The sequence below is a fragment of the Necator americanus genome, chromosome I (assembly GCF_031761385.1).
Source record: "Necator americanus strain Aroian chromosome I, whole genome shotgun sequence".
Taxonomy (NCBI): domain Eukaryota; kingdom Metazoa; phylum Nematoda; class Chromadorea; order Rhabditida; family Ancylostomatidae; genus Necator; species Necator americanus.
The window spans coordinates 17,807,329-17,833,103 of record NC_087371.1 but is presented as its reverse complement, the minus strand read 5'-3'; the positions used below and the strand labels follow the sequence as shown (position 1 = coordinate 17,833,103).

General features: G+C 41.6%; 6 protein-coding genes across 10 annotated transcripts; all 6 read left to right on the top strand.

Moving 5' to 3' along the window:
• Positions 1 to 41: 41 nt before the first annotated feature.
• RB195_005988 (uncharacterized protein) lies at positions 42 to 593 on the top strand (the record flags this gene model as incomplete). The annotated part of the gene is made up of 1 exon (XM_064178828.1): positions 42 to 593. The coding sequence occupies one exon, from the start codon at positions 42 to 44 to the stop codon at positions 591 to 593; it is 552 nt and encodes a 183-aa protein (XP_064035835.1).
• RB195_005987 (uncharacterized protein) lies at positions 248 to 652 on the top strand (the record flags this gene model as incomplete). Its single annotated transcript, XM_064178827.1, has 1 exon — positions 248 to 652. One exon carries the CDS (start codon positions 248 to 250, stop codon positions 650 to 652), a length of 405 nt encoding a protein of 134 aa, XP_064035834.1.
• RB195_005986 (uncharacterized protein) lies at positions 627 to 2,402 on the top strand (the record flags this gene model as incomplete). 2 transcript variants are annotated; one of them, XM_064178826.1, is made up of 1 exon in its annotated part: positions 627 to 2,402. In XM_064178826.1, the coding sequence occupies one exon, from the start codon at positions 627 to 629 to the stop codon at positions 2,400 to 2,402; it is 1,776 nt and encodes a 591-aa protein (XP_064035832.1). The 2 variants fall into 2 exon arrangements, with proteins under 2 accessions (XP_064035832.1, XP_064035833.1); XM_064178825.1 differs by having other exon boundaries at positions 804 to 2,402.
• Positions 2,403 to 3,553: 1,151 nt separating this feature from the next.
• On the top strand, positions 3,554 to 4,499 carry RB195_005985 (uncharacterized protein; the record flags this gene model as incomplete). 2 transcript variants are annotated; one of them, XM_064178824.1, is made up of 5 exons in its annotated part: positions 3,554 to 3,558; positions 3,647 to 3,883; positions 3,999 to 4,074; positions 4,200 to 4,347; positions 4,420 to 4,499. In XM_064178824.1, 5 exons carry the CDS (start codon positions 3,554 to 3,556, stop codon positions 4,497 to 4,499), a joined length of 546 nt encoding a protein of 181 aa, XP_064035830.1. The 2 variants fall into 2 exon arrangements, with proteins under 2 accessions (XP_064035830.1, XP_064035831.1); XM_064178823.1 differs by lacking the exon at positions 3,554 to 3,558 and having other exon boundaries at positions 3,780 to 3,883.
• A 259-nt stretch (positions 4,500 to 4,758) lies between these two features.
• On the top strand, positions 4,759 to 12,756 carry RB195_005984 (uncharacterized protein; the record flags this gene model as incomplete). Of its 2 annotated transcripts, XM_064178822.1 has the most annotated exons (28): positions 4,759 to 4,782; positions 4,842 to 4,961; positions 5,119 to 5,307; positions 5,373 to 5,518; positions 5,591 to 5,782; positions 6,131 to 6,275; positions 6,339 to 6,484; positions 6,541 to 6,649; positions 6,711 to 6,864; positions 7,115 to 7,239; positions 7,374 to 7,530; positions 7,597 to 7,766; positions 7,831 to 7,944; positions 8,033 to 8,191; positions 8,282 to 8,401; positions 8,474 to 8,586; positions 9,095 to 9,242; positions 9,346 to 9,438; positions 9,501 to 9,620; positions 9,682 to 9,765; positions 9,821 to 9,925; positions 10,017 to 10,112; positions 10,511 to 10,533; positions 10,948 to 11,049; positions 12,145 to 12,266; positions 12,359 to 12,399; positions 12,493 to 12,555; positions 12,607 to 12,756. In XM_064178822.1, 28 exons carry the CDS (start codon positions 4,759 to 4,761, stop codon positions 12,754 to 12,756), a joined length of 3,330 nt encoding a protein of 1,109 aa, XP_064035828.1. The 2 variants fall into 2 exon arrangements, with proteins under 2 accessions (XP_064035828.1, XP_064035829.1); XM_064178821.1 differs by lacking the exons at positions 10,948 to 11,049; positions 12,145 to 12,266; positions 12,359 to 12,399; positions 12,493 to 12,555; positions 12,607 to 12,756 and having other exon boundaries at positions 10,511 to 10,588.
• A 2,788-nt stretch (positions 12,757 to 15,544) lies between these two features.
• RB195_005983 (uncharacterized protein) lies at positions 15,545 to 25,110 on the top strand (the record flags this gene model as incomplete). 2 transcript variants are annotated; one of them, XM_064178819.1, is made up of 12 exons in its annotated part: positions 15,545 to 15,701; positions 20,067 to 20,204; positions 20,292 to 20,367; positions 20,654 to 20,715; positions 21,696 to 21,785; positions 21,881 to 22,023; positions 22,078 to 22,215; positions 22,291 to 22,407; positions 22,466 to 22,588; positions 23,029 to 23,157; positions 24,786 to 24,884; positions 25,000 to 25,110. In XM_064178819.1, the coding sequence occupies 12 exons, from the start codon at positions 15,545 to 15,547 to the stop codon at positions 25,108 to 25,110; spliced, it is 1,383 nt and encodes a 460-aa protein (XP_064035826.1). The 2 variants fall into 2 exon arrangements, with proteins under 2 accessions (XP_064035826.1, XP_064035827.1); XM_064178820.1 differs by having other exon boundaries at positions 20,654 to 20,745.
• Between the last annotated feature and the right edge of the window lie 665 nt (positions 25,111 to 25,775).

Sequence of the window (25,775 nt, the reverse complement as noted above, 5' to 3'; positions counted from 1 at the left end):
GGTCAACCCTTTTAACGCCTGAAGAGCAGAGCAAGCGGAAGATGAGGACTCTTAAGCTTCAGTTCGACTACGTTCTGGCGAGGAACATTCCTCAGTCAGATATCCGAAAATCTAGAGCTGTTTGGGACGTCGCGTTCGACTCTCACCACCGTCCAGTTCTTCTCAGCTTCAAGATACGGTTCCACAAGAGAAACCGAGGAGTTCCTCTTCAACCGAAAATCGACATGGCAGGTCTGAAAGACGATGAATGCAGAAGAAAATTCCGCCAACATGTGTCCATGTTGAAGTACGGACCAGGAAGAAGCTTAGCGATGCGGATTCCTTCACAAAGTACATCCAGGACGCTGCAAGGGAAACGCTCCCGGTTCTATTGCCGCGGAAGAAGTTTGCCTTTGCATCTGCGGAAACAAAATCCACATACAATTGTGCATATGTCGCTCCCAGCACTGGTGACATCAATCAGGAAAAGCGTCTTAGAAGGAAACTGCGCCATCAGCTGCAACAAGACCGCGATAACGAGTGGGCGTCTAGAGCGATGGAGTTTGAGAAGGCGTGGGAGGACAGGAACCCGCGGAAAGCCTACGCTCTACTAAAACAGTATAGCGGCAAAATGAAAGGATGTTCCCATGTCCTCAGCACTACTAATATGTGAAGCAACCCTTCCAATTTGGAAGGAACACTTCAAGACCTTGCTGAACCGGCTAGCACCGTCAGCTCCTAAACTCAAGCACGTCCATAGGCCGACATATGCGGTTAACGAGGAACCACCAACCGAGGCGGAGGTTCTAGTCTGTATTCAGGAAATGAAGAATGGAAAATCTGGTGGAGACGACGGGATTAGCGCAGAAATGCTAAAATATCTTCTTCCTTCTGGGATTCGTGAGATGACAAAGATCATCCGTTCAGTATGGATAGACGAAAGGATACCTGATTCGTGGAAAAACGCTATCATAATTCCCCTCCACAAGAAGTTATCCGTCACGGACCCAAGGAATTATCGAGGAATCTCCTTGCTGCGTGTTATGTACAAGGTATTGGAGCGCATTATCCTAGACCGACTCACTAAACATCGCGAAGAAACAACGCGCTACGAGCAAGCTGGCTTTCGTCCTGGTCGATCTACGATTGACCAAGTGTTCATCGTCAGGAGAGTGATCGAAATCTGGCAGCGGTATTCGAAGCCAATGCAACTAGTGTTTCTGGACTTTAAAGCCGCGTTCGACTCTCCTCACCGAGGCCGTCTTCTCAACGCGCTGAGCGCCGATGGAGTACCAGGAAAGATCGTTCGCTTGCTTGATGACATGAATCAACGAACAACTGCTGCAGTTCGAACACCAGCCGGATGTACAACACCGTTTGAAGTGGTAACTGGAGTAAGACAAGAGGCGGTGGCAGGACCCTTCCTGTTCAATTTCGCCATCGACGACATTATGCGAAGAACAGTCGACCAGTGTCCTGCCGACATTATCTTAGCACCGTCAGGGTGCCCCTTGACTGACCTCGAGTACGCCGACGATGTTGTTATATTCGCGGAAAGCAGTACGAAACTTCAACATCTTGTCAACCTTGTATCGAAGCTGGCTGCAGCCTATGGACTACGCCTACGCCCTGATAAATGTAAGCAAATGTGGATCTCTTCGAGACTAGGAACGGGAATCAGGGTGGACGGACAACCGATAGAACTCGTCGATGAGTTGTGTTACCTAGGCTGTACGCTGAAGAACAATGGCAGCTGCGACAGAGATGTTCAGCAAAGATGCGCTAAGGCCACTTCTGCATCTAACTCCTTAACGAAATGCCTGTGGTCGACCCCCATCACCAACGAAGTCAAGCTGCGAGTCTACCTATCCGCACTTCGCCCCATCATGATGCACGGATCGGAGACTTGGGCAGCACCATCAACGGTTATGGAGAGGCTTGACTGCACGGAACGAAAGCTTCTTAGACGGCTACTTGGCTACTTTTGGCCTAGGGTATGCCACAATGAAGATCTTTACGCAGAAATTGATGTGGTTTACCGGAGGATGACACGTGGAAAATATCATCATCTTGCACCGCCTTCGAAAGCGGCTAAAGTAAATCGTCTTCGCTACTTTGGTCATATATTAAGGAGACCGGTAGATCGCCTTGTCCAACGAGTTCTGAAGAGTTCTTCGGATTCGAGCTGGAAGAAGCCACCTGGCCGAAAACGGAAGTTCTGGACTGAGGTGGTAAAAGAGGACCTGAGGACGCTCGGCATGGATAGGCAGTTCAGGAGAGACGTAAGGTTTTGCAGAATTTGGAATAGCGACGAATGGATTGATTCTGTGCAAGCTCTCGCAGAAGATCGAGAAGGTTGGGCAGAGCTGTGTTCAAGGACGGCACACCTCGGCGAAGATGTGGGTAATCGCGTCAGGCGATGAAATCAGCCCGCCGATTAACCATATATAATGAAGAATGAATAGGTTCCTACAGCAAGTAGATATTACCGTCCAAACTCCAAAAACTTGGGGAGATCCGTCTTCCCAGTTTGCAGACGGACACGATAACGTGAGGAAGCTCACTTCCCTCCTTCATGTGTACGAGATTAGAAGGTGTAATAGGAAAATTAAAGCAGCAACTCTCGTTTTCTTCCTTTTTTTAACCTCTGGATTACGTTCAACTGGAATTTTCTCTACAGCGTTTGCATCTACGCACATGAGCCTCTTTTTCAGAGGTGAATCAATTTAGAGGCTAGCTTCTGTACCAGCTTACGTCGTCGACCGCATCGGGGAAATCTGGAAAAATCCGTCCAAAAAATCATAGGCGATTGAGGCAATGTAAGAAATCTTATTTTCTTATTTTTTAACTATTCTTCATATTTACAAAATTAGAATGAGTAATAGGAGAATTAAACCAGAAACAATCAATTCTTCCTTTTTTCTTGAAAACGGATTCTCCCTCGGTTCCTCGTCTAATCACAATCTGCTGGCCTGAGTCCACCCGAAACGATGGGAAGAAATTGACGCAGGAGATCTAATGCTCTTGACCAATCCAGAACCAACTAACCAATCAATAAGCCATATCATTTTTTGACAGAAAACATTTTCTAGAATACCATTGTACGTTTCATATGTAGTAGAGTCAAAAACACGTGAAGCGCGGCGCAGTTGCGTAAGCGGTTGCGTTCGAAGCGGTGCGGACGAGCGCACCGGTTAGGATGGAGTGAGGAGCCTTACTACCATCGTTCATCGCTGCAGTTCGCGATGGTCCCACCTCGATTCCAGCAGCCAGCTCTACCGCCCCGCTTCGAGCGCAGCGGCTTACTGCTGACGTCGAGGAAGGACCATGCAACTGCACCGCAACTGCTGCATGTCGCTTTTACCCTACTGTATTCAAAATATCTAGTGCAACTTCTAACCCACAGTTTCCTGGTTATTATCTACCGTAATTCCTCTCTTCTGTAGTAAATGTTGAGAAAGGTCAGGGACACAATGCCAAAAGGTATTAAAGAACTCTCGTCTTAGGTCAACAATCCAACAAGCAGAGGTAGTTAGTACCGGCGCAAGTTCCTAGAGAACCCGATCTGTGTCAGATGAGGTATCAAATAGCAATTACTCAACCTGTTATTCTTCCCGTCTAATAATCTAGTTCACTTCATTTTCGTGCTAAAAGCACACGAATCTAGGATCCAGGGCCGAGCAATAAGTGCGCGGCCCAGTACAGTAGCAGAAGTGCGGAAAGTCCGTGATTTATTTGCGGACTTTGACCGAGCGCCTCACGGCTACTGCAAGGTACTGAGCGCAGGACCTCTGTCATTCATGGCGTCGTCTATTACTAGAGCAGAACGTTCAGGGAATATTTTCTACCGTATAACAGGACTCATAAGATCCGGTCAATTGGTGTGGGCTGAAAGGCCGCTATGGTGAGTCAATTGCATCATTGCAGTGATGTCGGACTAGCGCGGTCAGCGAGGCGCTGACCCTCACAAACTTATGTACCTTTAATGATTTTAACTCAATCACACGGTACTGTTGCAGGTATGATGTTTACATCGCTCACCCGCCTCTAGAAGCACACGATTGGAACACAAAACATCCCAAATATGACGAACCTGTGAGCATAATTTCGAGTTCTAACTCCGTTTTTCCTTTTCTTTCATTTCAAGCAATTATAACTCTCACGATAACGATTTTATTTGTCTTCATCGCGTTTCCAACTAGTACGTTTCATTGTTTTAGGTACGAAAAATCTTCTATAGTGAAGATATCGTTAGAGCAGCATTCTATAAGAAATATCGAGGTGGTGTTATAAACCTAGAGCATGGACGAGAGAGTTTAGCACAACAATTTATCAATGAATGTGAAGCTGTGAAGAGCGAGCAAGAAGGTTAATTATTGTTTTATTCGTCTCAATAAATTTATTTGCAGAAACTTGGCTTTATTTCATCGTTTAATTTAGGAAAAGAGAATCTAACTCACGATGAACTTTTCCGACGAACAGAACAGCGAATGAAGGACCTTGGAGTTGAGCTCAAGTAGGATAGGATAGGATAGGTCATTATTTCTCTTGTAGTCCAGTGTATCACTTTTGGATATTTTGTTGATTGTTGATTGTTTATGTGTATAGAATCAATGAAGTTTTCTTAAACTTCTTGACTATTCATTGTTGTTCTGAGTTTTCACTTATCTATCTAAGCTTCGTTAACATCATATTTTAATCGACTTGTTAGGAACTATTCCATGCAGGGTTACTCGCTAGACCTCGGAGCGTAGTTCGCAGTCACCAGTTTCGGTAAAAATGAAACAGCTAACAGCAAATGAGGTAACCTCTTTAGAGTTCGTGTTATATGCATTGTTTTTTATGTATACTATTTACTACAGGTGCGCTCCACTTTTATCGAATATTTTAAACAGAAGAGAGCACATACTTACATGCATTCATCGTCTGTAATTCCACATGATGATCCTACTCTACTCTTCGCTAATGCAGGAATGAATCAGGTGAGCTTTTTTCTCCATGTCTTCCTAATCTCATTTCTTCCTTTTTTCTTCACTTTTTGCTTCATCCACATGATCCTCTTGTGCAATTCTTGTATTCTCTGTATAAGCCTATAATTTTTTTTCTGGCTCTTTAATTGTATTTATTTGCTTCTTTCAGTTCAAGCCACTTTTCCTTGGTGTTGCTGATCCCAACAGCGATTTAGCGAAGTTGAAGCGAGCAGTAAATACTCAAAAGTGTATTCGTGCAGGAGGAAAGCACAATGATTTGGATGATGTTGGGAAGGATGTGTATCATCATACATTCTTCGAAATGCTTGGAAACTGGTCTTTTGGAGATTATTTCAAGGTTCTAACTTATTCACTTGCATTAACAGTAATTGTTGAAAGTATATTATTTGAATGATCTCACAGAAAGAAATAATTACTTGGGCGTGGGAGCTTCTCACAGAAGTGTATGGTATTCCGGCTGATCGCCTTTACGTGTCCTATTTCGGGGGAGACGATAGCGCTGGAGTTCCAGCTGATGAGGAAGCTAAAAGTATTTGGTTGAGCCTTGGGTGCGTTCTTCCTCATTTCCAGGTCATATCATCCTGATATGAAGGAATTTTTGTTAACTTTCTGTCTTTCAGAATGCCTGAAAATCGCATTTTGCCCTTTGGGATGAAAGACAACTTTTGGGAGATGGGTGATGTAGGGCCATGCGGTCCTTGTTCAGAAATTCATTACGATAGAGTAGGAGGTCGCGATGCTAGTCATCTCGTGAACGCAGACGATCCGATGGTGGTTGAGATTTGGAATCTTGTTTTCATCCAGTTCAACAGGTGTGTTTTTTGAAAAAAGTTCAGGGAATATATCTTTGTGTTTTTATTAATAGACCGACGGTTATTCCGAAACCATATTATTTTCACCTTTTTACCTGTATTAGGAACGAAACTCTTCTCTTCAGAATGTCGTTAAGCTTTTTGAATTGAGTGATGTTACCTCATGTTGAATTTCCGGGATTTTTCGTTGATAATTTAAGTCTTCTACTTAATCATTACATTCGTTAGCGTTGAGCGACTATGTCATACTCGCTCAACGCTAACGAGTAACTGACAGTCCAGATGGATTTTTTTTTTCTAATTTTCGGATCCTCTTTTACACTAAGTCTTTAAATAACGTATTTTTAGGGAGGAAAGCGGTGTTTTGAGGCCACTACCTGCAAAACATATTGATTGTGGTCTTGGACTGGAACGTTTGATCGCAGTTATCCAAAATAAGACCTCCAACTATGACACTGATGTTTTCCAGCCTATCTTCAAGGCTATACAGGAGGTGTAGTCTTCTCTCTTTATGCTTCTTTCCTATATTTCTCTTCTTTTTTGAAATAGTTTTTAGGGCACCGGCGTTCGCGAGTATACTGGAAATGTTGGTGCCGATGATACCGATGGTGTAGACATGGCTTATAGGGTAGTAGCGGATCATATTAGGACTCTCACAATAGCTCTCGCCGATGGTGGTCGTCCTGACAATACTGGCCGAGGGTGAATTAAATAGGTTCTTGGGTTCTCACTCCATAGGCGCCAATATGCTTCTTTAGTTACGTGTTGCGTCGCGTTCTTCGAAGAGGAGTTCGCTACGCGACCGAGAAGCTTAATGCTCAACCAGAATTCTTTGCTTCTCTTGTGCCTGTTGTCATCAACATCTTGGTACCATTTTCTTCCCCTTCTTTCGCGTTATTTCTTATGTCATATTACGAAGACATTCTAGGGTGACACATTCCCTGAGCTTCGGCGTGATCCTGAAACAATTCAAGATATCATAAACGACGAGGAGAAACAATTCTTGAAGACTCTGAATCGTGGTCGTGTCCTCTTCCAACGTGCGGTTGCTGGGTTGACTGCAGATCAGAAGACATTCCCTGGTAAATGTTTTCTACTTCCATCTTTTTCTTCTAATTAGTCAGTTGTAGAACATAAAAAAATAGTGAAACGTGACGAATTTTGATAGATGATTACTACAAAGAGTTAGTTCTCGTGTCTCTTCCTGTACCTTTGTCTCGAAGTCGAGGACCGTTTTTTCCCTTACTTCCCATTTTAGACTCTTATCTTCATCAGTAGAAACAAACTCGTATATCACTTTGAACTTAATTAGAAGTACACACTAATAATTAGGTGATGTTGCTTGGCGATTGTACGACACGTATGGATTTCCTGCCGATCTGACACAGTTGATGGCTGAAGAAAAAGGCCTCACTATAGATCAAGTTGTCTTCGAAAAGTGCAAGAAGAAGGCTGTCGTTAGTTTCTACATAATTTAGAAATACTATGTTTTTACTGTTACTCCCTCAACGGATTTAGTTTGGTTGCACAAGCTATTAGTTTTTTTTTTAATAGAACGTCAGTTTTCTTTACCAATCACGAAGACTTGTAGGAGATGTCCGCTGCTGGAGCCGGCAAATTCCGCGATACTCTTGACCTTGACGTCCATGCTCTTGCTGAACTTCAAAAGCGTGGTATCCTTCCGACAGATGATTCGTCCAAATACAATTACCATGCTGACGGGGCTACCGATGGATCCGCAAAATACAGTATGGTCCTTCCTATAAACGTATACTGTACATCTAGCTCTCGTTTTTTATGTTTCGGTTGTTTAGAGTTTTCATATTGTACTGGTAAAATCCTTGCGATCCGAAGCGAAGGAAAGTTTGTTGATTCAATTGGTTCTGGTGTCGAAGGTGCTATTTTACTTGATAAGACAAATTTCTATGCAGAACAGGGAGGACAAATATATGACACCGGTGTTTTATGCAAGGTTGACGAGGAGGTATACTTTTCTCTTCGCCGTCTTCTTTCTGGTATCTCATTGAATCTTGAAGTTTTGCATCTAGGGAAGCGAGTTTGTAGTTTCAAATTGTCAAGTCAGAGGAGGTTATATTGTTCTCGTGGGTTCGGCAAATGGAAACCTCTCGGTAGGAGACAATGTAATTCAGAATTTCGACGAGGTGAGTCCAATGGCTTCACATATCGTGGTATTCTAATTTATAATCGTCCTACTTCCAATTTGACGCTAAGAAAATCTTGTTTTTAAAGGACCGACGATCTTTAATAATGAAGAACCATACCGGAACTCATGTTCTAAACCATGCTCTCCGATGTGTGCTTGCTGATTCAGATCAGAAGGGTTCGCTCGTTGCACCTGATCGGCTCAGATTCGACTTCACTAATAAACAAGCAATGACCGTTAAGCAGGTGCAAACCATCGTTCAAAAAGACTTCACATTTTGTGCTCCTTTCGCATTGTAGCGTCTAACTCATCATTGTATCGATCTGATTTCTTAGGTGAAAGAAACCGAAGTGATCGCCCAAGCTATAATTAACACCCGTCAACCTGTTTATGCAAGGGAAGCTCCTCTTGCGCAAGCACGTGAGATCAGCGGTCTCAGAGCGATGTTTGATGAGGTTTGTTTCCCTAATTTAACTAATACGGATGCGTCGCAATTGAAGACCAAGTTCAAATGCTTTGTATTTCAGAACTATCCAGACCCAGTACGAGTTGTCTCCGTCGGTGTTCCCGTTGAACAACTTTTGAATGATCCCAAGAGCGGAGCTGGTCTCAAGACAACTGTAGAGTTCTGCGGAGGAACGTGAGCTTCTTTTAAGTGTACTCCCTTAAAGGCAGTGTATCACGAAATTGGTGTAGTTTGTAAACCACATGAAAATATGAAGTTAGAAATGTTAATTACGAATATCGGCGTCGCCCCGCTTTAAGTTTCCTTTAATTGCGTTGAAAAATGTAGTTTGTTCCACCAAAGTACGTGAAAACGCTCTACCCATGTGCGCACGCCTCGTCGTCGAGCGAGCGGTATGAGATCTTTGAGGACTCCTCACCAGCCTATTCAAGTAAAATCAATTAACAGGCTCCTGAGAGTCCGGAGAATGTACAAGAAGGCGCATTCTAACGTACTCCATAGGAAAACACCGTTTTCATGGCGATTAGGGGGAATTGAGCATGAGCACGCTCTTATTCGTAATCTACATTCCAAGTTCCATTTTTCTGTCAGGTTTCACCACTTCGTTAATTTCGCGATACGTCGCCGTTGAAATAAATCACTCCTTCGATTAAATCTGAGATGAACGTATCTCGATGTTAAGTCATCTTCACAATGTGGGTCATATCGGCAGTCTAGTGATTTCTTCCGAAGAGGCAATTGCCAAAGGAATTCGGAGAATTGTTGCGTTAACTGGGCCTGAAGCTGAGAGAGCTATTAATCGTGCCGATCGACTTGCGTCAAGAGCAAAGGTTCAATAAAAGTTTTATTTATTCATCTAAATTTTCTTTTGAGCCATTCATATATCATTTGTTTACTTACTCACTCTCCTACCTGAAATTTGCACATGTTTAGGCTCTTTGTGATGAAATATGTGCTGATAAAGGTATTGCTTTGGATTCGGAAAAATTCAAAGCTACTGCTAAAAGAATTCAAGAGCTTATTGATGTGGGTACCTTGCTTTTTTTCCTCGTCATTTTTGTGGTTATATAATGTACCGGTAATTTTAGGAGATCAACGGAGCACAGTTGCCTTACTGGCGCAAAGATGCTATGCGCGAACAATGCAAAACTGCGCAAAAGACTTTAGACGGTTACAAGAAATTAGCAGATGCTGCTGTAGCAGAAAAAGTTTATTTTCATCACGTTAAATATTTCATAATGAGTGTACAGTAGGACGTAAGAATTACAGGTGCTGTCCGAAGCAAAAGAGCTCGCTCAAAATGATCAAAAAGAAGTGATTGTCCATGTTTTTTCTGCCGGTGCAAGTAGTAAGGTAGTTTTTCACATCGGTATTAGACGAACTAGTCCTACCCTCTATAATTTCACAGGTACTCGATAATGCGTTGAAACAGCTCAAAACTACAAAGGCTGTGATGGGATTCTCCGTTAACGAAGAGAGTGGAAAAGTGTTAGTACTAGCAAAAGTTGACAAAGTAAGTGAATGAGCAAGGATAATTTCTTATTCGGATCGAATACCGAATATCATAAATTTCTGAAGTTGTTTTCATGTATTTCTCTTTATAGTCCCTTGTGGAAATTGGTTTAAAAGCTAATCTCTGGGTAAACGAGGTTTGCACTATTCTCGGTGGTCGAGGAGGAGGAAAGGACGCCAACGCTCAGGTGCGATGCGAGACATTAATTAGGATTTATACAGGAACATTTTCTCACTTTTCATTTTCATTTCATTTGGGAGTGATTTTTCTTTGCCGAATTAGTCATATCCAGTTGAGTGCAACTTCTTCATCCTCTATCTGTATTTGCATCCTATGTCCTTTTTATTACTTTGACGTATTTTTCCAAGCTCGTTAATGAGATTTTTCTCATCATAAAGCTTCTATTTCGACAACTGGAAGGTGGTATAAAAGTAATCACCTAACCCAGTATAAAAATCCCTTTCGTACGGTTTTTTTTCTTTTTGAAATCAAACTTGCTGCAGAGGCCTGCTTCATACTTCGCTATTTTTGAAAGCATAAACTCAGTATTTAATAAATGAATGCTTTTAGAAAGTCTTCTTTCAGGCAACTGGCGAGAACATCAATCGGTTAGAGGAAGCTGTTGCACTGGCACGGAAATTCGCTCAGATGACGATCGCATAAAGCATAAACGTATTCGATTTACATATGAGTTAGCATTTTTCTCCGGGATGCATCAACCCGCCGTCCTTTCATTTTCTCCCGATGAACCCACCGGCTATCCTTCATTTAAGTTATTTATCTTTGCTGTACGATTGTTGGTTCTGGATGTTGTTGATTCTTTGTTTATGTGAACGATTTCTGTTGGCATTCGATTTTTGTGTCGGAAAATATAAAGCGCGATATATAAAACATGGTTTTTTTAGCTACAAAGAAGTACTTACCAAGTGAAAATTCTGTAGATTTTTGACTCTGTCGTGCTGTCGCTTTTTGCCCTACTATTTCGCATGGACCACAATATTTATGGTGCACCTGTTTTGAAGAAAAGGCGAGGTCACGAAGCAAAAGTCTTGGAGGACTTGCAATGATGCCCCCACTGTTACGAGCAATCTGCGACCGGCGATCTCTCCATATATTCAGTTTATGTGCGTGAGGTGAACAAAATCCATTCTGTAGGAATGCTCTTCTACGCGGAGAAGCGAATCCTTCGCAGTAAAACCGCTTTAACGTATCAACTGTCGTTATGGTGTCACTTCGAGCGCGACTCATCGTCTGCGTGATGGCGGCATTCGACATTCGCAGCGAAAAAAAAGTTGGGCTCGTTCCTACTGCTGTTACAGATCTGTTACTGCTGCAAGAAAGATAGTGGTAAAGTAATCATAGAATTTCTTCTTCTTTTTTTTTTTTTTGAAGGAATGGTTTTATGGCTACTTTAGTAAATATTTTAAGCGTATCCATGTGCGGTTACTTATAATCTTATTTAATTATAGCAGCAACAATGATGATAAGCATACCAAAAATGTGGCTAACTTTGATCATTTTCTTCACCTTTGTACATTCCATTATTTGCTTTCCGTCCGTCGTCATAAATCGGAATCCTAAGCTCTCCTAATTTACTTCTTCATAATACCTTCACTTCGTAAATTGGAACACTTTCAATACCAAATTCAATTGAGGAGATTAATTTCTAAAGGAAACGGAGCCAAATAATCTAGAAAAAAAATTGAGATCTTAACAGGCTCCGTTAACTTCAACGGCTGTTTGAATGTGGATAGGCTGTTGTGAGTTGTTTATTGCAAAATGTAGAAGCATCTTTAACTTTTTACCTTTGCTCTCGACTTTGTCATCGGTCCTGAACGTGACTAGCTCGCTGAGAAACTTGATACGAACCGCGAAGCAATAACCGTAGAGACCTGACCCATTTAACAGCATGTGATCATGTGTTCGTCAACGTCATTTTTTCTTAAATTTGCGGCGATGATCTTTGTTTGTTCGTCAACCTGAGTTGTCGATGATTACGCCTATAAACTATAATAAAATGGTGCCTGTTTTTTTTTCTTGGTAATAGGGTCGGATTAGCACCTTTTCGATTATCTACACATAACGATGCAGAGAAACGTAATTGCAATTCTCTTGACGAGGAAGTTAATTTCTGCTTACTTTTCGTGTTCATGCTTTTATCTTACCTTCATATTCATTTTAATATTTCAAGGTTTTATTTCTCAGCTACTTTTTTTCAGCGACAGGGTGGAGTGCAGTGGAATCCAATGTGCCGTTATCCTGCTACATATCGCAAAGACTCATGGAAAACTACCTGGAGACTTTTTTACTTTAGATCTTTCACATGATCGATTTCGCACCGGTTAATGTAATTTTCCTGAGGGGAATATCCAGGGAAATATATAAATAAATATATAGACTGCTGATTACATGCCACTTGAATCATAGTCTAAGCTGAGTCCTTTGCTCCTAAAACTACATCCAGAGGAGCGTTGGTCAGTTTTAGAGGAGTACAGTTAAATAAGCAGAAAACTAAGCTGGCATGAAGGTTATAGGGGAAGAATCCGAAGAGAAAATTTCTTTTGTAGCCACAAATCCATCCATTTACCGACTCTTCCATCTGCCTTGTACAAAATAAGCCAATTAAAAAGGTACTATTATTGAGTCACGTTTAATTTATTAGTAAGAGTTTTCTATTACAGTATTGTGATGGAGCAGTCGCTAGGAAGCTCCGCTTCGGCTACAGTCGATCGAAGGTTCGATTCCGGCCTAGTGCAAACCAGGCCTTTCATCCTTCCGGGGTCCATAAATTGGTACCAGACTTGTCTGGGAGGACAGAAACACTGACTTGACACATCGGCTGGCCCCCGCAAGTCATTGTATAGGCCAACACGCGTTCCAAAACCTCAAACGAAGTGTGAGTTGAGGTCGAACGCATAGGCGCACTCTCGCAGGGATGGATCAACGCTGTGAATTTATCTACTTTGTATAGGTCTTCTGGAGTATTGAGAACAGCTATCACATTAAATTCTTCTTCCAGCTAAGTAGTATAATCAAAGTGATGTAACTGGAAATTTCTTCACTGCATTATTCTTCATTTTTAGCATCGATCAGTGCCCGCAAAAAAGATCTGTTCTTCTTCATCGCTGCACCGAGTAATACTACAAATAATTAGAGAAAATAATTGGAAAAAGAAATGTGATAGAAAGTGAGAAGAATTTTTACTTGCTACTGTTAAATAATTCGATTTTATTTCCTCTTTAACTAATAAATCTTCCGAAAATTCCAACATTTTTCATACATTTCTTACAGATTTTGTGCCATTGTTGAACTACTTCTAAACGCATTATTTTAGAATAAACTTCCATAATGTAGAGAATCTGAAAAAATACTGTGTTAGTTGTCAGTGGTATCTTTGAAATTTGCTGATTAACGCAGTGAAAGTAGTTGAAAAGAAAAAGACTCATTGGTGTTTAACCACTGTCAGACGAGAGCTTCAAATTACGTCTGCGGTTGGATGACTGCTGTTCCCACAAAAATCGTAAAACTGCTGCTCTTTTGAGAAGTTCACTATCTCGAATTTCTCTTCTTCTTTGAACGAAATCATCCTTCAGCAGTGAAATGCTAAACTGTGAAAAGTTGCTTGTAGTGAAAATTTTAAATGTGGAACTGGAACTTCGTCAAATACTCGCAATTAAACCGGTTATTCAACATGAGAAGGTTCTTTTTTTTTTTGAAAACTAACATCGAGGAAAGGAACAGTTGTTTCAATGAATTTTGTTCACTGCGTTTGAAGAGGAGAATTAAAATACTTGGAGAGAAATTACTCGTTCTGTTAAGGGAAAACCTCGATGCTAGGGCGCTGCAGAGTTATTAAGCAGTAATCAAATTATGAGCAAAACCTCGAACAGAGTGAGGTCTGCTGGAGGAACCTTCAGTGGACCGCGATATCATGAAAGACTGTGCTGTTTACTCAACAACAAGCGCTCCAACCCTTTTCTACATGAGAAACATGCTATGGAATATGAGATTTTGAGAAATGTGTCAGCAGTTTGTGTTTTTGCGAAATCCTCATGAAACAGGAAGTTTCTTCCATTCCTCATTCCATATGAAACTGAAATCATCCACAAAGAGAAGTCTTCTACAATCCCATCGATGGCAGAAGCACAGCCATGTCGTGTTCTCCGAGCTGCACGTCATAGTGCTACTGATGAGTCTTAGTTGACGTTCGCGCGATGGGACCCTTTTGGAACGTCGTCATTCCGTTGAAAGTTATACACTAGCTGCGCTGCAATCATACGCTCGCGTGCTCAATTACGAGCGGTTGAAGAACCGCTTGTTCACTACGCTTGCACCTCAAATCAGACCGGACTGTAAGACTTACTTGATTGAAGAAAACAAGGTTTGCACTTTTCATCCAGAATTCTATAGAACCGTAAGTTTCTATTGTTGTTGTCAAATTCGTATGCGAATGTTTATTGACAGACCACAATAGCATGCTAGTGAAGTCTTCCATCCACAATTATCAGATGTTGGATCATCATAAACGTGCATCGCTCTCGCTTTTGCACTCTTCTGGTGCTGTAATGAACATCGAGAGAGCCGTTAAGCTAAGAAAAAAAGCAGAACAAGTTGGAGAGATCTGGTTCTTGGAGTATTTGTTGTCATTTCCGTTCGATTTTCTTAGCATTGCAGGAAAGATCGCTTTTCATGAAGTCTTGAATGAGAAAAGTCAACACAGTCCAACATGCAGCTGCAGCTGTGTATTTCCTGTCTAGAGCTATTTCCAGGAATCGTTTGGAAATGTGTCAGTCGCAGAGACGGGCTAAAAACCACAAGTGAGCATAGAACGGATGGTGCCGATCGTCTCAATCGTCGAAAATGTTTCAAACAACACCGCAATGGCGTTGTGACAACTCGAACAGCGTTCTTTCGTGTGTGCGATTTTCGTTGGTCAGTTTTTAGCAAAGATTCATTTCGGGACGAGATGTCAATCGCTGCCACCGGCCGACTCGTTGTCATCAGTCGACTCTCGATGTACGTGCGAACACTGCGCATTGCGATGAAGAACAGTAGCGACAGCATAATTTTGATTGATTCTGTTCTCTGTACATCAACAACTGAGGTGATCACAGAGACGGGTGCGTAGTTTCTCTTGCATTCATCGGAGCGGACTGGAAGAAGTGATCGGATCGGAGAAACACGAAAGGTTATCTGCGTTTTTTCCGAAGTCATGTGAGCGATCTTCTGGTGATTTGCTCATAGTAGAACAGCTTTTTCAACGCTATCATCCGCGCCCAATGCATTATCGTTAATGAATCAGTGTGCTGCCAAGGGGTCGATGGCGGATGACGTTCGCCCGTCATTTCCCGTACTGTGCGTCGGTGTGTCTTTGTTTCTCTGGTTGGCCGACGGCACTACGTACACCTCCTGTCCCCCGCTCTCGATTAGCATAGTCCGAGGGGTCGGGCTTAGCGCTGCGCGAAGCTGCCGCTGCTGCTGCTGCTGTTGCTGCTGTCGTTGTAAAGCGACGACGCTCAGTTGCGTGTTTGCCCCCACCCGAACGACCACATTTTCTCTCTATCTTCGAATTATTTTTTATTACTGATATAAACCTACTTCACGTACACACCTACCACTATGCTTAATGCCTTTGATGCGAACGACTTTGGGCCTACTATGGGCCAAATCGGGGCCGCTGCTGCCGCTGCCGCCGCCGCAGCGGCTGCTCAGCAACGGCATCCTGCCGTCTGTCCCCCAAACACTTCTGCGACACGGACTGTTCCCATGTCCATAGGTGAGCGAATACGTTTTCTTTATTAGGAATCTTTCTAGATTTCTTCTTCCTGGATTTCCTGATAGCATAACTTAACCATGCTACTAACCAATAGTGAGTTCATAAACAGTAAAGCCCGTTCCTCAAGAGAACTCGGATGGACTATACAGTGTTTTTCCATTGTTTACATCAAAGACCGTGGTATGAATCTGAAAAGGGGAACCAGATCCTTGTATACTCTCACGCTAAAATTGAACGAAGAACACTTGAAGTTCTTTGTTAGTTCTAAAATGTGAGGCTGAGAGCAATAAACGTACAATTTCTTCTTATCCAAGAACAAATAGTGCGTGTGCGGTTGTTTTCACCTCTACAAAATCCTGACACACAACAAGAAAAGCAGTTAATCAGTGGAAAAAATAAAATACATAATAACAATAAGCCATTTCTATGCGGACAACAACTATCGCAGGTGCTTTGTTCAACATTAAAGTGCGTTTCGTGGAGTTTTCCTCCTTTTTCCAATGCGAGAAAATAATTCTCCATCTGTTAACCTTGTTTTGTAGATGTTTCGGTGCTGCTTTAAAACGATTACTTCTAATTACTTACCCATCACCAGTAATTCCATCAATGATTGCCTTTTTTTCTAAAACGCATCAATGAACTAATTACATCTAAGCGAGCGCTTATCTCTGCTCTTTTTTCCCTGCAGAAATAGCAGCCATGCAGGAGATTATCAAATCTAATTTGATTCTTTTTCAAAGTAATGCTAAAATCCCTTCGCTCGCTGCACCGAATGGTGCGGCTGGGCTGAAGCAACGTATTTTTATAGAATCATAAAAACATAAATGCTCTTCATTCTTGCTCCCTCGCTGGGCCTGCTGTGTGCTATACGTTTTCAGAAGCAGGGAAAAAATTAAAGAAAAATTTGTCAGAGCTCAGGAACGGTCACATTGTAACCTTCATGGCGATTACTTCTTCTCCTAAAATCTAGTAGTCCTCAGTAAAGCGTGGAATGAGATATCCTAAGTTGATAAATAGTAAATATATCACTCCGTTATGTAGGTACGGTGGAACTGACAACCATCGTTCTTCACCCATTTATTATCCATCTGCATTTTCTATCGTTCCTTCTTCTTTTCTCTTTGACAAGAAATATCGTCGGCCAAGAGTTGAAAGGAATGTCGGCTGTTCTCCCTTTTGTTCTCACCGAGTATACCGAATTTCCGGCGTTGATCCATCATTGCCGAGTTCACAGCTGGTCGCGCGCTAAGGCGAGATGACAGAGGTGTTATGATCAATGCAATCAATAAGGTCCGGATGAAGTGCAACGGAACATGCGTCACTTGTTTATCTTATCACCTGACGAAATGAATTCGCCGCTGCCTCTGGAGATGAGTAAGCGCATTTGCACATGCAGCTGTAGTTGTGGGTACTAAACTGCGGGGAAGTTAAGAATTCGGAGATCAAAAGAAGAGTAGATACCACACACAGTTGCTTCTCTTCAGTTCATTTAGCTACTGCTTCTTCTCAAAAAGAGTCCTGTTGAAATTTGTTATTTCCTTCTAGAACACATGAAGGACACCTTAATGTGCTCGTAGCTCTCGACTAAGATGTTTGAACAGAGCATCGAACATCAAATTCGAATCCGATTCGCCCCGTACCAAGCAAATATTCCACATAGCACTCATTTACCGTGACACGGACACTTGATTTGTGTATGACGCGCTCGCTAGGAATCCACTCCATTTCAACAACTACAGAGGTACAAGAAAAAGAATTGTTCACTGCCCAAAATAAAGATATGGACCTATGAAATCTGACACCCCAAATCTGTGGAATCTGTTCTGCTTTTTTTCTGAATGCGAGAAGCATCTTGATGAAGATGTACGAGGCTGAGTTCTGGAATACCATCTGGCAATTAATAATATATCGCAACGAAAAAAAAAACACTGGGATCCGTGTCATATGAATAAATCATGAGTACGAGCGGAGAAGTGCTCAGAGGGGCGACTGGATAGTTTATTTTTAGATGATTTTTATGCACAAATTGATGGTTGCTATTACGGCGTTATTTTCTTTCTTAAAAGCTAGACAGTTCTCTACCAAAATATTAATATTTTGGGAAACGTTTGATGAACGGAAAGGTCTTGTGGTATAAACGTTTCCAAAAGATTTTCGGAAACGTTTATATGACAAGATTCCGAGCGAGATCTCCATTTTCCTTTTTGATCTACATGCGTTACCTGTGTAGTACTATCAGTTCTCATCGATTTTTTTCGAGAATTTCTTTAATAACGTAGATAACCCTTCTCATTGTTGCTTGTCTGTGATGTCTACAATTTGTTCATTTTGGAATCGCAGTGGTTTAGGCAAAGCATACTACGCTATGCTACTTTGCGGTTTGTTATGCATGCAATTATTATCGTGGCAAAGCAGGATATGCATATGTACTCTACGAAATCCCAGTGATCTCTACGAATTGTTCTTTTGAGTGGCTGAGCTTTCTCTGTCCTAAAATTTGTTCAAGTTCATTGCTGACTTTACGCTGTACATGTTTGAGGTAAAAGAGGTTGCACTTCTCAACTGAAGAGTTAAAGGTCAACAAAAGACTTTTGGGAAATCTGCAGTGAGAACGGTTGTTGACTGTTGACGATTACTTGCACATACTTTTTCACAATGATTGCAATCATCATCATACAAATGAGGGAGAAATGATAAAATATCCTCAAAAGAATCTTGACTTTTTCAGTGCCATAGTTGGACAAAAGTTTGAGAACGTAAAAGCTTTAATTTTTACCGTGAAGCAGTCAAACGTCATTTTACAGTCATTTGTAAAAGGATAGACTGGCAGGAGTACTTCGATTTCATTTTCGTGCAGTAATATTTCGTCCGATTATTTCAGTTTCTTACTGTATATTAGAAGTATGACATGGAAGAGAAGCACTAAACGATCCGAGTTTCGAGGAAATCTCCACGAGACGTCGCGAAACATTGTCGGAAATGACTCTCTTTGTTCTTCTACTGTTGCCATACTCCCACACTCCATCTATCATTAGGAAGCTAGACAACATCTATCTTAATTATTCAAATCTCTACCTTCCATTCAACTTTTTGATGGATCCTGATTCAATTATAGAAAGGCCAAGAACTTGTACAACGGTGAGCTAACCAGGTTGGAAGTAGATAAGTTCGCGTAACTTAGTGTTCGATTGAAGATTACCTCGTACCTTAGTAGTAGTAGTAAGCACTGACTAGGAGGTAGGAAAGTGTAGAAGTGATGTGAGAAATGAGTGAAAAGCGATGATTCGACCACATTTCTCCACACCGATCGATAACAAAGTTTACAACGAAACAACATTTTGTGCATCTCTCAATCTCAACATCGATTAGAGCGACAAGAGCTTATATAATGTTTACAGTACACTTCGAACCCTTTTACCTTCGTGCTCCTCATCCGCTAAAAGGACTTTACATCATCGTTTTTGTCAACATGGAGAAGATTAAGACTCTTAAAAGAGCAAGCGATGATCTACGCTGATCACATTCACCTTGGGGATTCTAGCGGAATGTTTTTTTTCTAATTCCTAGACAGATTCTCCTTCTTCGCCTCTTCGATTATTTACTAAGCTGCACAAGAGAGGGAATCTTGAGTTGAGCGGGAAAACAAAGAGAGATCACTTGCTGCTTTGTCCACTTCGTTCCGGTTGCACACACAAAGTCAATGTAATGCAACGATATACGATTCGTTCGATTGCTGTGCTCGATTGCATAAAGAAGGCGTCGGCAGAAAAACTCAATTGAGTGTAAATCCACACATTTTCATCCACAGCAAAGAACGAAAGCTCTGCATCTGAAATATGATCCGATCGAAAGGGGGAGAATCTGTTCGGAAAACAAATGACAGCATTGTAACGTCCGAGGGACGGCGACCGTCCTGCAAGTAATGGACTTCAGTTCCGGCATCCTTGTGTTCCATTTCTCAAGTGATTTTCGTATCAGGAGAGGTATTGATACCTTGTTTGAAGTCAGTTCAGGTTTAGGTTTCTCGCTCAGTCTAGCGTTTTGTCACTGTCTTCTTTCAAAGGTACTTTAACTAACTTTTACAACATTACATTTTGCCGCAAGGATAAGCTTCAGATTGTGTTCTAAGAGGTAATGACAAGCCAACAATTAAATAGTAGTACAAAGTATATCCCTTTAATTTCCACAAGTTCACTTATATGAAACTATTCGACAAGATACCGAGCTATCTCGGGTTCCAACGCCTTCACAAACTACTTCAACTAAAAATTCACTTAATGAAATTTTAGCAAATTCTTTAAATGTTTCTTCAGAAGAAAACAATTCCTTCGAAGAAATCAACATCACTGATGTTTACATTTCCAGAACAGCAACTGCAGCTGATGAATTCCATTAATACAATGGTGAAGAATGGTCAGTTTACGAGTCAACTGGCGAACGTAATTTTCGCACTATGTGCGCAATTGAAAACGTCCGGCATAAATTTGGAGCAGACGCATCGAAGTACGTGTTTTTTTCCTCTTTAGCTGAATGACAGTTGTTTGTGGTATTCATTTACTCGAGTAAGTGCACTGCATTGCTGCACTTAAGATGAACTGAACAAAGTGTTCGTCTCTCTACGACAGGCATGCTGCAGGGACAATGGACAATTGGGGACACCGTGCAGGTATTGATGTAATTTCTGCTCGAAATAATTGCTAATTTCTTCACAAAAAATTTAACATGAAGCAGACACACAGAAGAACAGAATTACATTGGTTTTGAGAGAAAAAGCAAATGAGCGGATGTGCGGAGTGTCACGCTAAAAGAGAGTTCACTAGGGAAATTATTTGTAAATTACTCTAATTTTTATCCTGTTATTCCTATTTTTTGTTTGAGTGATTATTGACCTTGCTCGATTATTTGAGCGGGGTCTAAATTCAAGGCGATACCACCGATTTTCATATTTTTAGACTGAAGATTATGGAGCTGGTCGAGCTTCGTGCTATGCATTGGAGGAGCAACTTGGCACATAGTCAGTACTACCTCAACCGCCCGGAGCAGCGTAGGTTTTGCCGCAAGCAAAGTAGAGCATTAGAAATGATCCGGAACTCGCTTATCTTCCCCTAACCTGGAACTGGCATCATTATTCAAGAACCACGACATGGTTCATACTGCATTGGGTTAAAATACTTTGAATGAAATCTAAACATCTTTCTCATTTATAACTGGTGAGGCTTCTCAAAATGTCTGAGTAACCTACTCCTAATCCTTTAAGACACTAAAAGCCTTGAAAAGGATCATTCCCCTACATTGGTGGTGGTTACCGGCATCATGTCAGAGCTTTGGAAAACTTCCTTAAATCTGATGCAGCTAGATAGAAGAAAAGAACCGCTTTACTTAGTTGTTGTTAGTCTTTGAGTCTTTGATCGAAATTCACTCAATTTTAACCAACCGAGACATTTTCGGTCCTCCTCAGATTCTGAACTAGCAAAAATTTCAAACAATGAGGAATTTGAGTCGCTTGTTGCAATTTTTTCACCAGAAATTCCAAATTTTTTGCAGGTTTAGCTGGGAATTAATAAATTTGTCGAACCGATATTTACACATGTGACATGAGACCAACAATTCACAGAATTACAACTCTTCTGAAGAAAAAAAAATGAAAAGAATGAAACGCAAAAAATCCTTAACCTAAACAAGAATCGCCGATCAGTAAAGAAGCCTAGATCGACACACTTTTTTCTCTTGCATTTTTAAATATTTTGGAATCGCTGGGCATTCTTAAAGGTTTTTCCGTGAATTTCCATAGCTGAATAAACTGACGGAAATCAGACTAGTGATGATTAGTCGGGAATCAATGGTGGTGACTGGAATCGGTGACAATGCCATGAGTCGCTGAGTCATTCACAGGGTACAGGATTACTATTGCAAAAATAAAGATGGCTACCGTGCAGTTTCCTTCCCCGTATACGTCTGTTTTCCATACTAGTTGTTTTTTTTTCTTTACTTCAGAGCAGGAACAAGCCATGCCGGCGCAACAGATGGCGTTCCTTCCTCAGAATCCCCTGTTCATCCCACCCGATACACCACCAGCAACGCATCGTGAGTTTTTTCTCTTTTTCATGAGCAGATTCTTTTCCAGAGAAAACCGGGAATATGAGGATCATTCTGTGCTTCTATGATGTCTTCTCTTACAGCTACGAACGCAGGATTTTATTTGATTCCGGCGTCCGGTGGTTGGATGCCACCGATGATTCCTGGGATGCCGCCGAATCCATTCATACCGCAGCCGTTGATCACCCCTGAGGCGGTGCTAATGCGACAGCGCAGTTTAAAAAAAGTATGTGATTCATAGCTCACACGATGACTAACTATCACATAGTTACATTTCCAGCCAAACCAAACGAAATCGCTACAACTGCGGCATGAAATGATCATTCGAAACAGTGATTCAGGCAAGATCATGGGAGTGAAGGGAAGACGAGTGGCTCTTGTGGAACAAATGACGAACACTGTCATTAGTTTCCAGAAGGTGACATCGTCTGCTTATCCTTTAAAATCAGGCGGAACTCTTCATAACTACTCTAAAAACGAAAGAAATTAACAGGTGGATTCAAAGAGTAAGGAAAGAACACTGACAATCACAGCCTCCTCGATGGAAGATATCGAAAGAGCCAAGGACCTCATCATTGAAACAATTAAAAGAAATATGAGTCCGATAAGGGTGTGTTGTAAAAAAAGAACGAGACGATGAACCATTTCTGAACTTCTCCGATTTTCAGCCGGATCAGGCTGTACATGAGTTGCCAGAAGAGGAAGACGATGAGAATGACAATGATATCTCGATTGAGACCACTCAAGATGGCATGCTCAAACTGTGCTGCTCTGACCCACAAGTTCTCCAGGTATCGATTCTTTCAATTAAGGGCAGCATACCGAAGTTGACAATTTTGATCCCAGCAATTCATTCCTTTATGAGTCTGCACGAAAAGTTAGAGTTAGGGATGTAGATCACGAGAATGACCGCGAGAGAGACAGCGTCAACGACTCATCAATTGTCGGCTTCCCCGAAATGGCGCGTATACCTGCGCTCGCATACGAAACATGTTGTTTGGAGCCTTGTAGGAAATTCTTGACAATGATGCGATTTCTCACGTCGTTTCTTAGGAAGGAATTGACAGTAATTGAACGTGATTGCGCCCATGCACGTGATCAACACCCCTAACCCGCTCTTTTCGGAAAGAGGTCCCAAGATGGTGTATTTCCTGGTTTGCGGCCTTCACGTTTATTCCACAACCACTGGAAGTAGTGGTGTTCAAAACCGTATTTACGAGGACCTCCTTAGGCTGCTCAGGAAGCCCTTTCCGAGTATCTCAGAGCTCGCGCTAGACCTTCAGCGGAGGAACGAGAAAAGCGTAAGGAACGTAGGAAGAGTATGCCACTCCAAGCCAGTCATCCTGAAACACCGTCAAAGGTACTCTTCAACTTAAACAATTTGCTTGAAGTTCCCATTGTCATATAAGTGGAAGGTCTGAGACCAAATTCTTGATATTTAACTTCGTACTTCAAGAAAAATCCGCTTCCTGTCTCATGAGAAATTTTCAATCTTGAGTAGTCGTTTCCTCAGCTATTTAAAGCTCAGGAGCGGAAGTGGCGCAGTCGGTAAGTGGTTCTGCTGCCTGGATGATCGATCGCAGGTTCAATTTCGCCCTAGTGCCAACCAACCCCTTCTTCATCGCTCCGGGGAAATAAATAAAAATAAATTGCTACCAGACTTGTCGGAGGATAAAAACACTAACTTGGCACATCGGCTGGCCGCCACAAGTTATTGTACAGACATATGTTTCATTAGGAACATTCAGAAATAAATTGAAACATTAAGGATGGCTCTACTTAATTGTCTAGTAACGAGACATATTCGCACTAATTCTACGTATAATTAGAGCTTGAAATAGCACTAGAAGTGCATCAATACGTAATTAATATTATTAGATTTTCGTTGAATGACATGCAAAAAAGTCTGCTCGGGTTTCCATTCGTACAACAACAGCCCCATAGAATTCCTTTCATTATTATGGAAAAGAAAATAAGGTCATCTCACAGTCTATTTTGACAGAAGTTCATGAAATAATAACTATACTGAATCGTCTGTACAAATGAGCCCTTGGGTGTCCATATAACAGGCTTTTAGTAAACGGTCATAGGTAACCAAAACACTGCCTTTTGTTCAAGTGGTAGAACTGCACAACCTTCGCGTTCGGCTTTAATTCAGAACCGCCTAAGGTTTTGCTACCATATTACCAGATATGTATTATCAGATGTTTATGCCTTGTAATATTTAGCTAGCTTGTTAAGGTTTATGAACGCGTGTGCGTCCTATCCAGTGACTTACGGAGACGGGCCGATCTGTCAGGCCAGCGTGTTCATCCTCTCAGACAAGTCTTATATAAATTTTTCGCCCCGTAGAGAGAAAAGGTTTAGTTGGCACTTGAGCGGCCAAAACCTTCACTTCAACCATCTCGGCGCAGGAGGCAGAATCGTCTGTTGCCTCACCCACAATCAGTACTCACCAAACTGTGAAAGTTTGGCCCGCGTATGGCCATGATTACTAATTATTGTTTGGATACTACTCAGAGAATTCGGGGCTAGGAAAAAGAGTGATTTATTGGACATTTTATTTCACCGCATAATTTTCCCACAGGCTCTTCCAAGAAACATCTCTTTACGTCATTGTCTTATGACTTTTCATTCACCTTTTCCCAAGTCTCAAAGAAATCATTTCAATTTTTCATTTCATTAGAAGCCTGTAATCAATTAATGCCACTAAATTTCGCACTCGCATCGAAATTACTTCCGCTCCGGATTATCTCCACGCTTTTTTGATTTCAGCAGGATTGTCTCGAATTACAGTTGAGCTCCCGTAATACTTCTGACAGAAAAGCTTATCACGCTCCCACCGTGACATGTGTCGTTGAAGTTTTCTTGAACAATTTCATGAAGGATTAGATCAAATCAAATCAATCGCAAATCTGTTCATGATCATCTTATCGGCTCATATCACACTAAGGCAATCTTAGGCGAATATTTATCTCAATCTTTCAGCCAATACGTTCGTTCCACGGATCCACTCCGAATCTGGCTGAAGCCGGTTCAGAAGCAGCGCAAAAAAAGACGACCCCGGCTAACAAAGGAAGTCGTACGGTCAGCGATTTCAACGGTATTGCGCCTTGACAGCTTACCAAGCAAACTGAACGGTCTCAGAATAGTCGCCTTGAGAAATTTTATAAAACTCTCATTTAGCGCATTCAAATTGCAGATGCGTTATGATCGCGCTTCGTTGTTGGATATGCGCTCGAAAGCTGGCAACGTGGACGTGGAAGAAGTTCGTGCTCGGGTTACAGCCGTCGCACCGGAAATTCTGCGTTGAGAATCTTCGAAACGTACAGATTCTGACAAACTCTCCCTTGCTTGATTTAGTAGACTAGCATGCTTTTTCGCTGTTCTACTACTCTAATAGTCACATGGAACGATTCTGCGGCAAACACGCACAAATGCACGCTTTTAGCACTGTTCCTCACTTCCCCGCACACACTCAACGCTCACATTTTATCGCCGGTACTTTATTTACTGCAACGTCAAGTGTTTTGCTTTACTCTCTAATAATATCAGGTATATGTATTACCGGATGTTTACGCCTTGTAATATTTAGTTAGCTTGTTCTCCGAAAGGTCTGGGCACTTTTATATTATCTACATTGTACATTATACGTGATATGAATGAGCTCTATGAAATGTGACTCCATAAACTTTGTACAAGTTATGAATAGCAAAAACAACAATGCAGCTACAAAAGATGATAACAATGACACCTAGAAGACAATTAAACGCGATCTGTTGGAACGTGAACAAACTCGCATGTTTATAACAGCTAATAGCAATATTTCAGTCGTGTAATCCTGAGTCTTGAATACAGCGAGACATGCTGTTTTGTGGAAGTAATGTAGAACAAGAAGAAAAAAATCTAACAAAAATTAGGAATATCACAGTGCGGAGTAAAACAAAATGAGAACCACTTGATGAAAACAACGAAGTG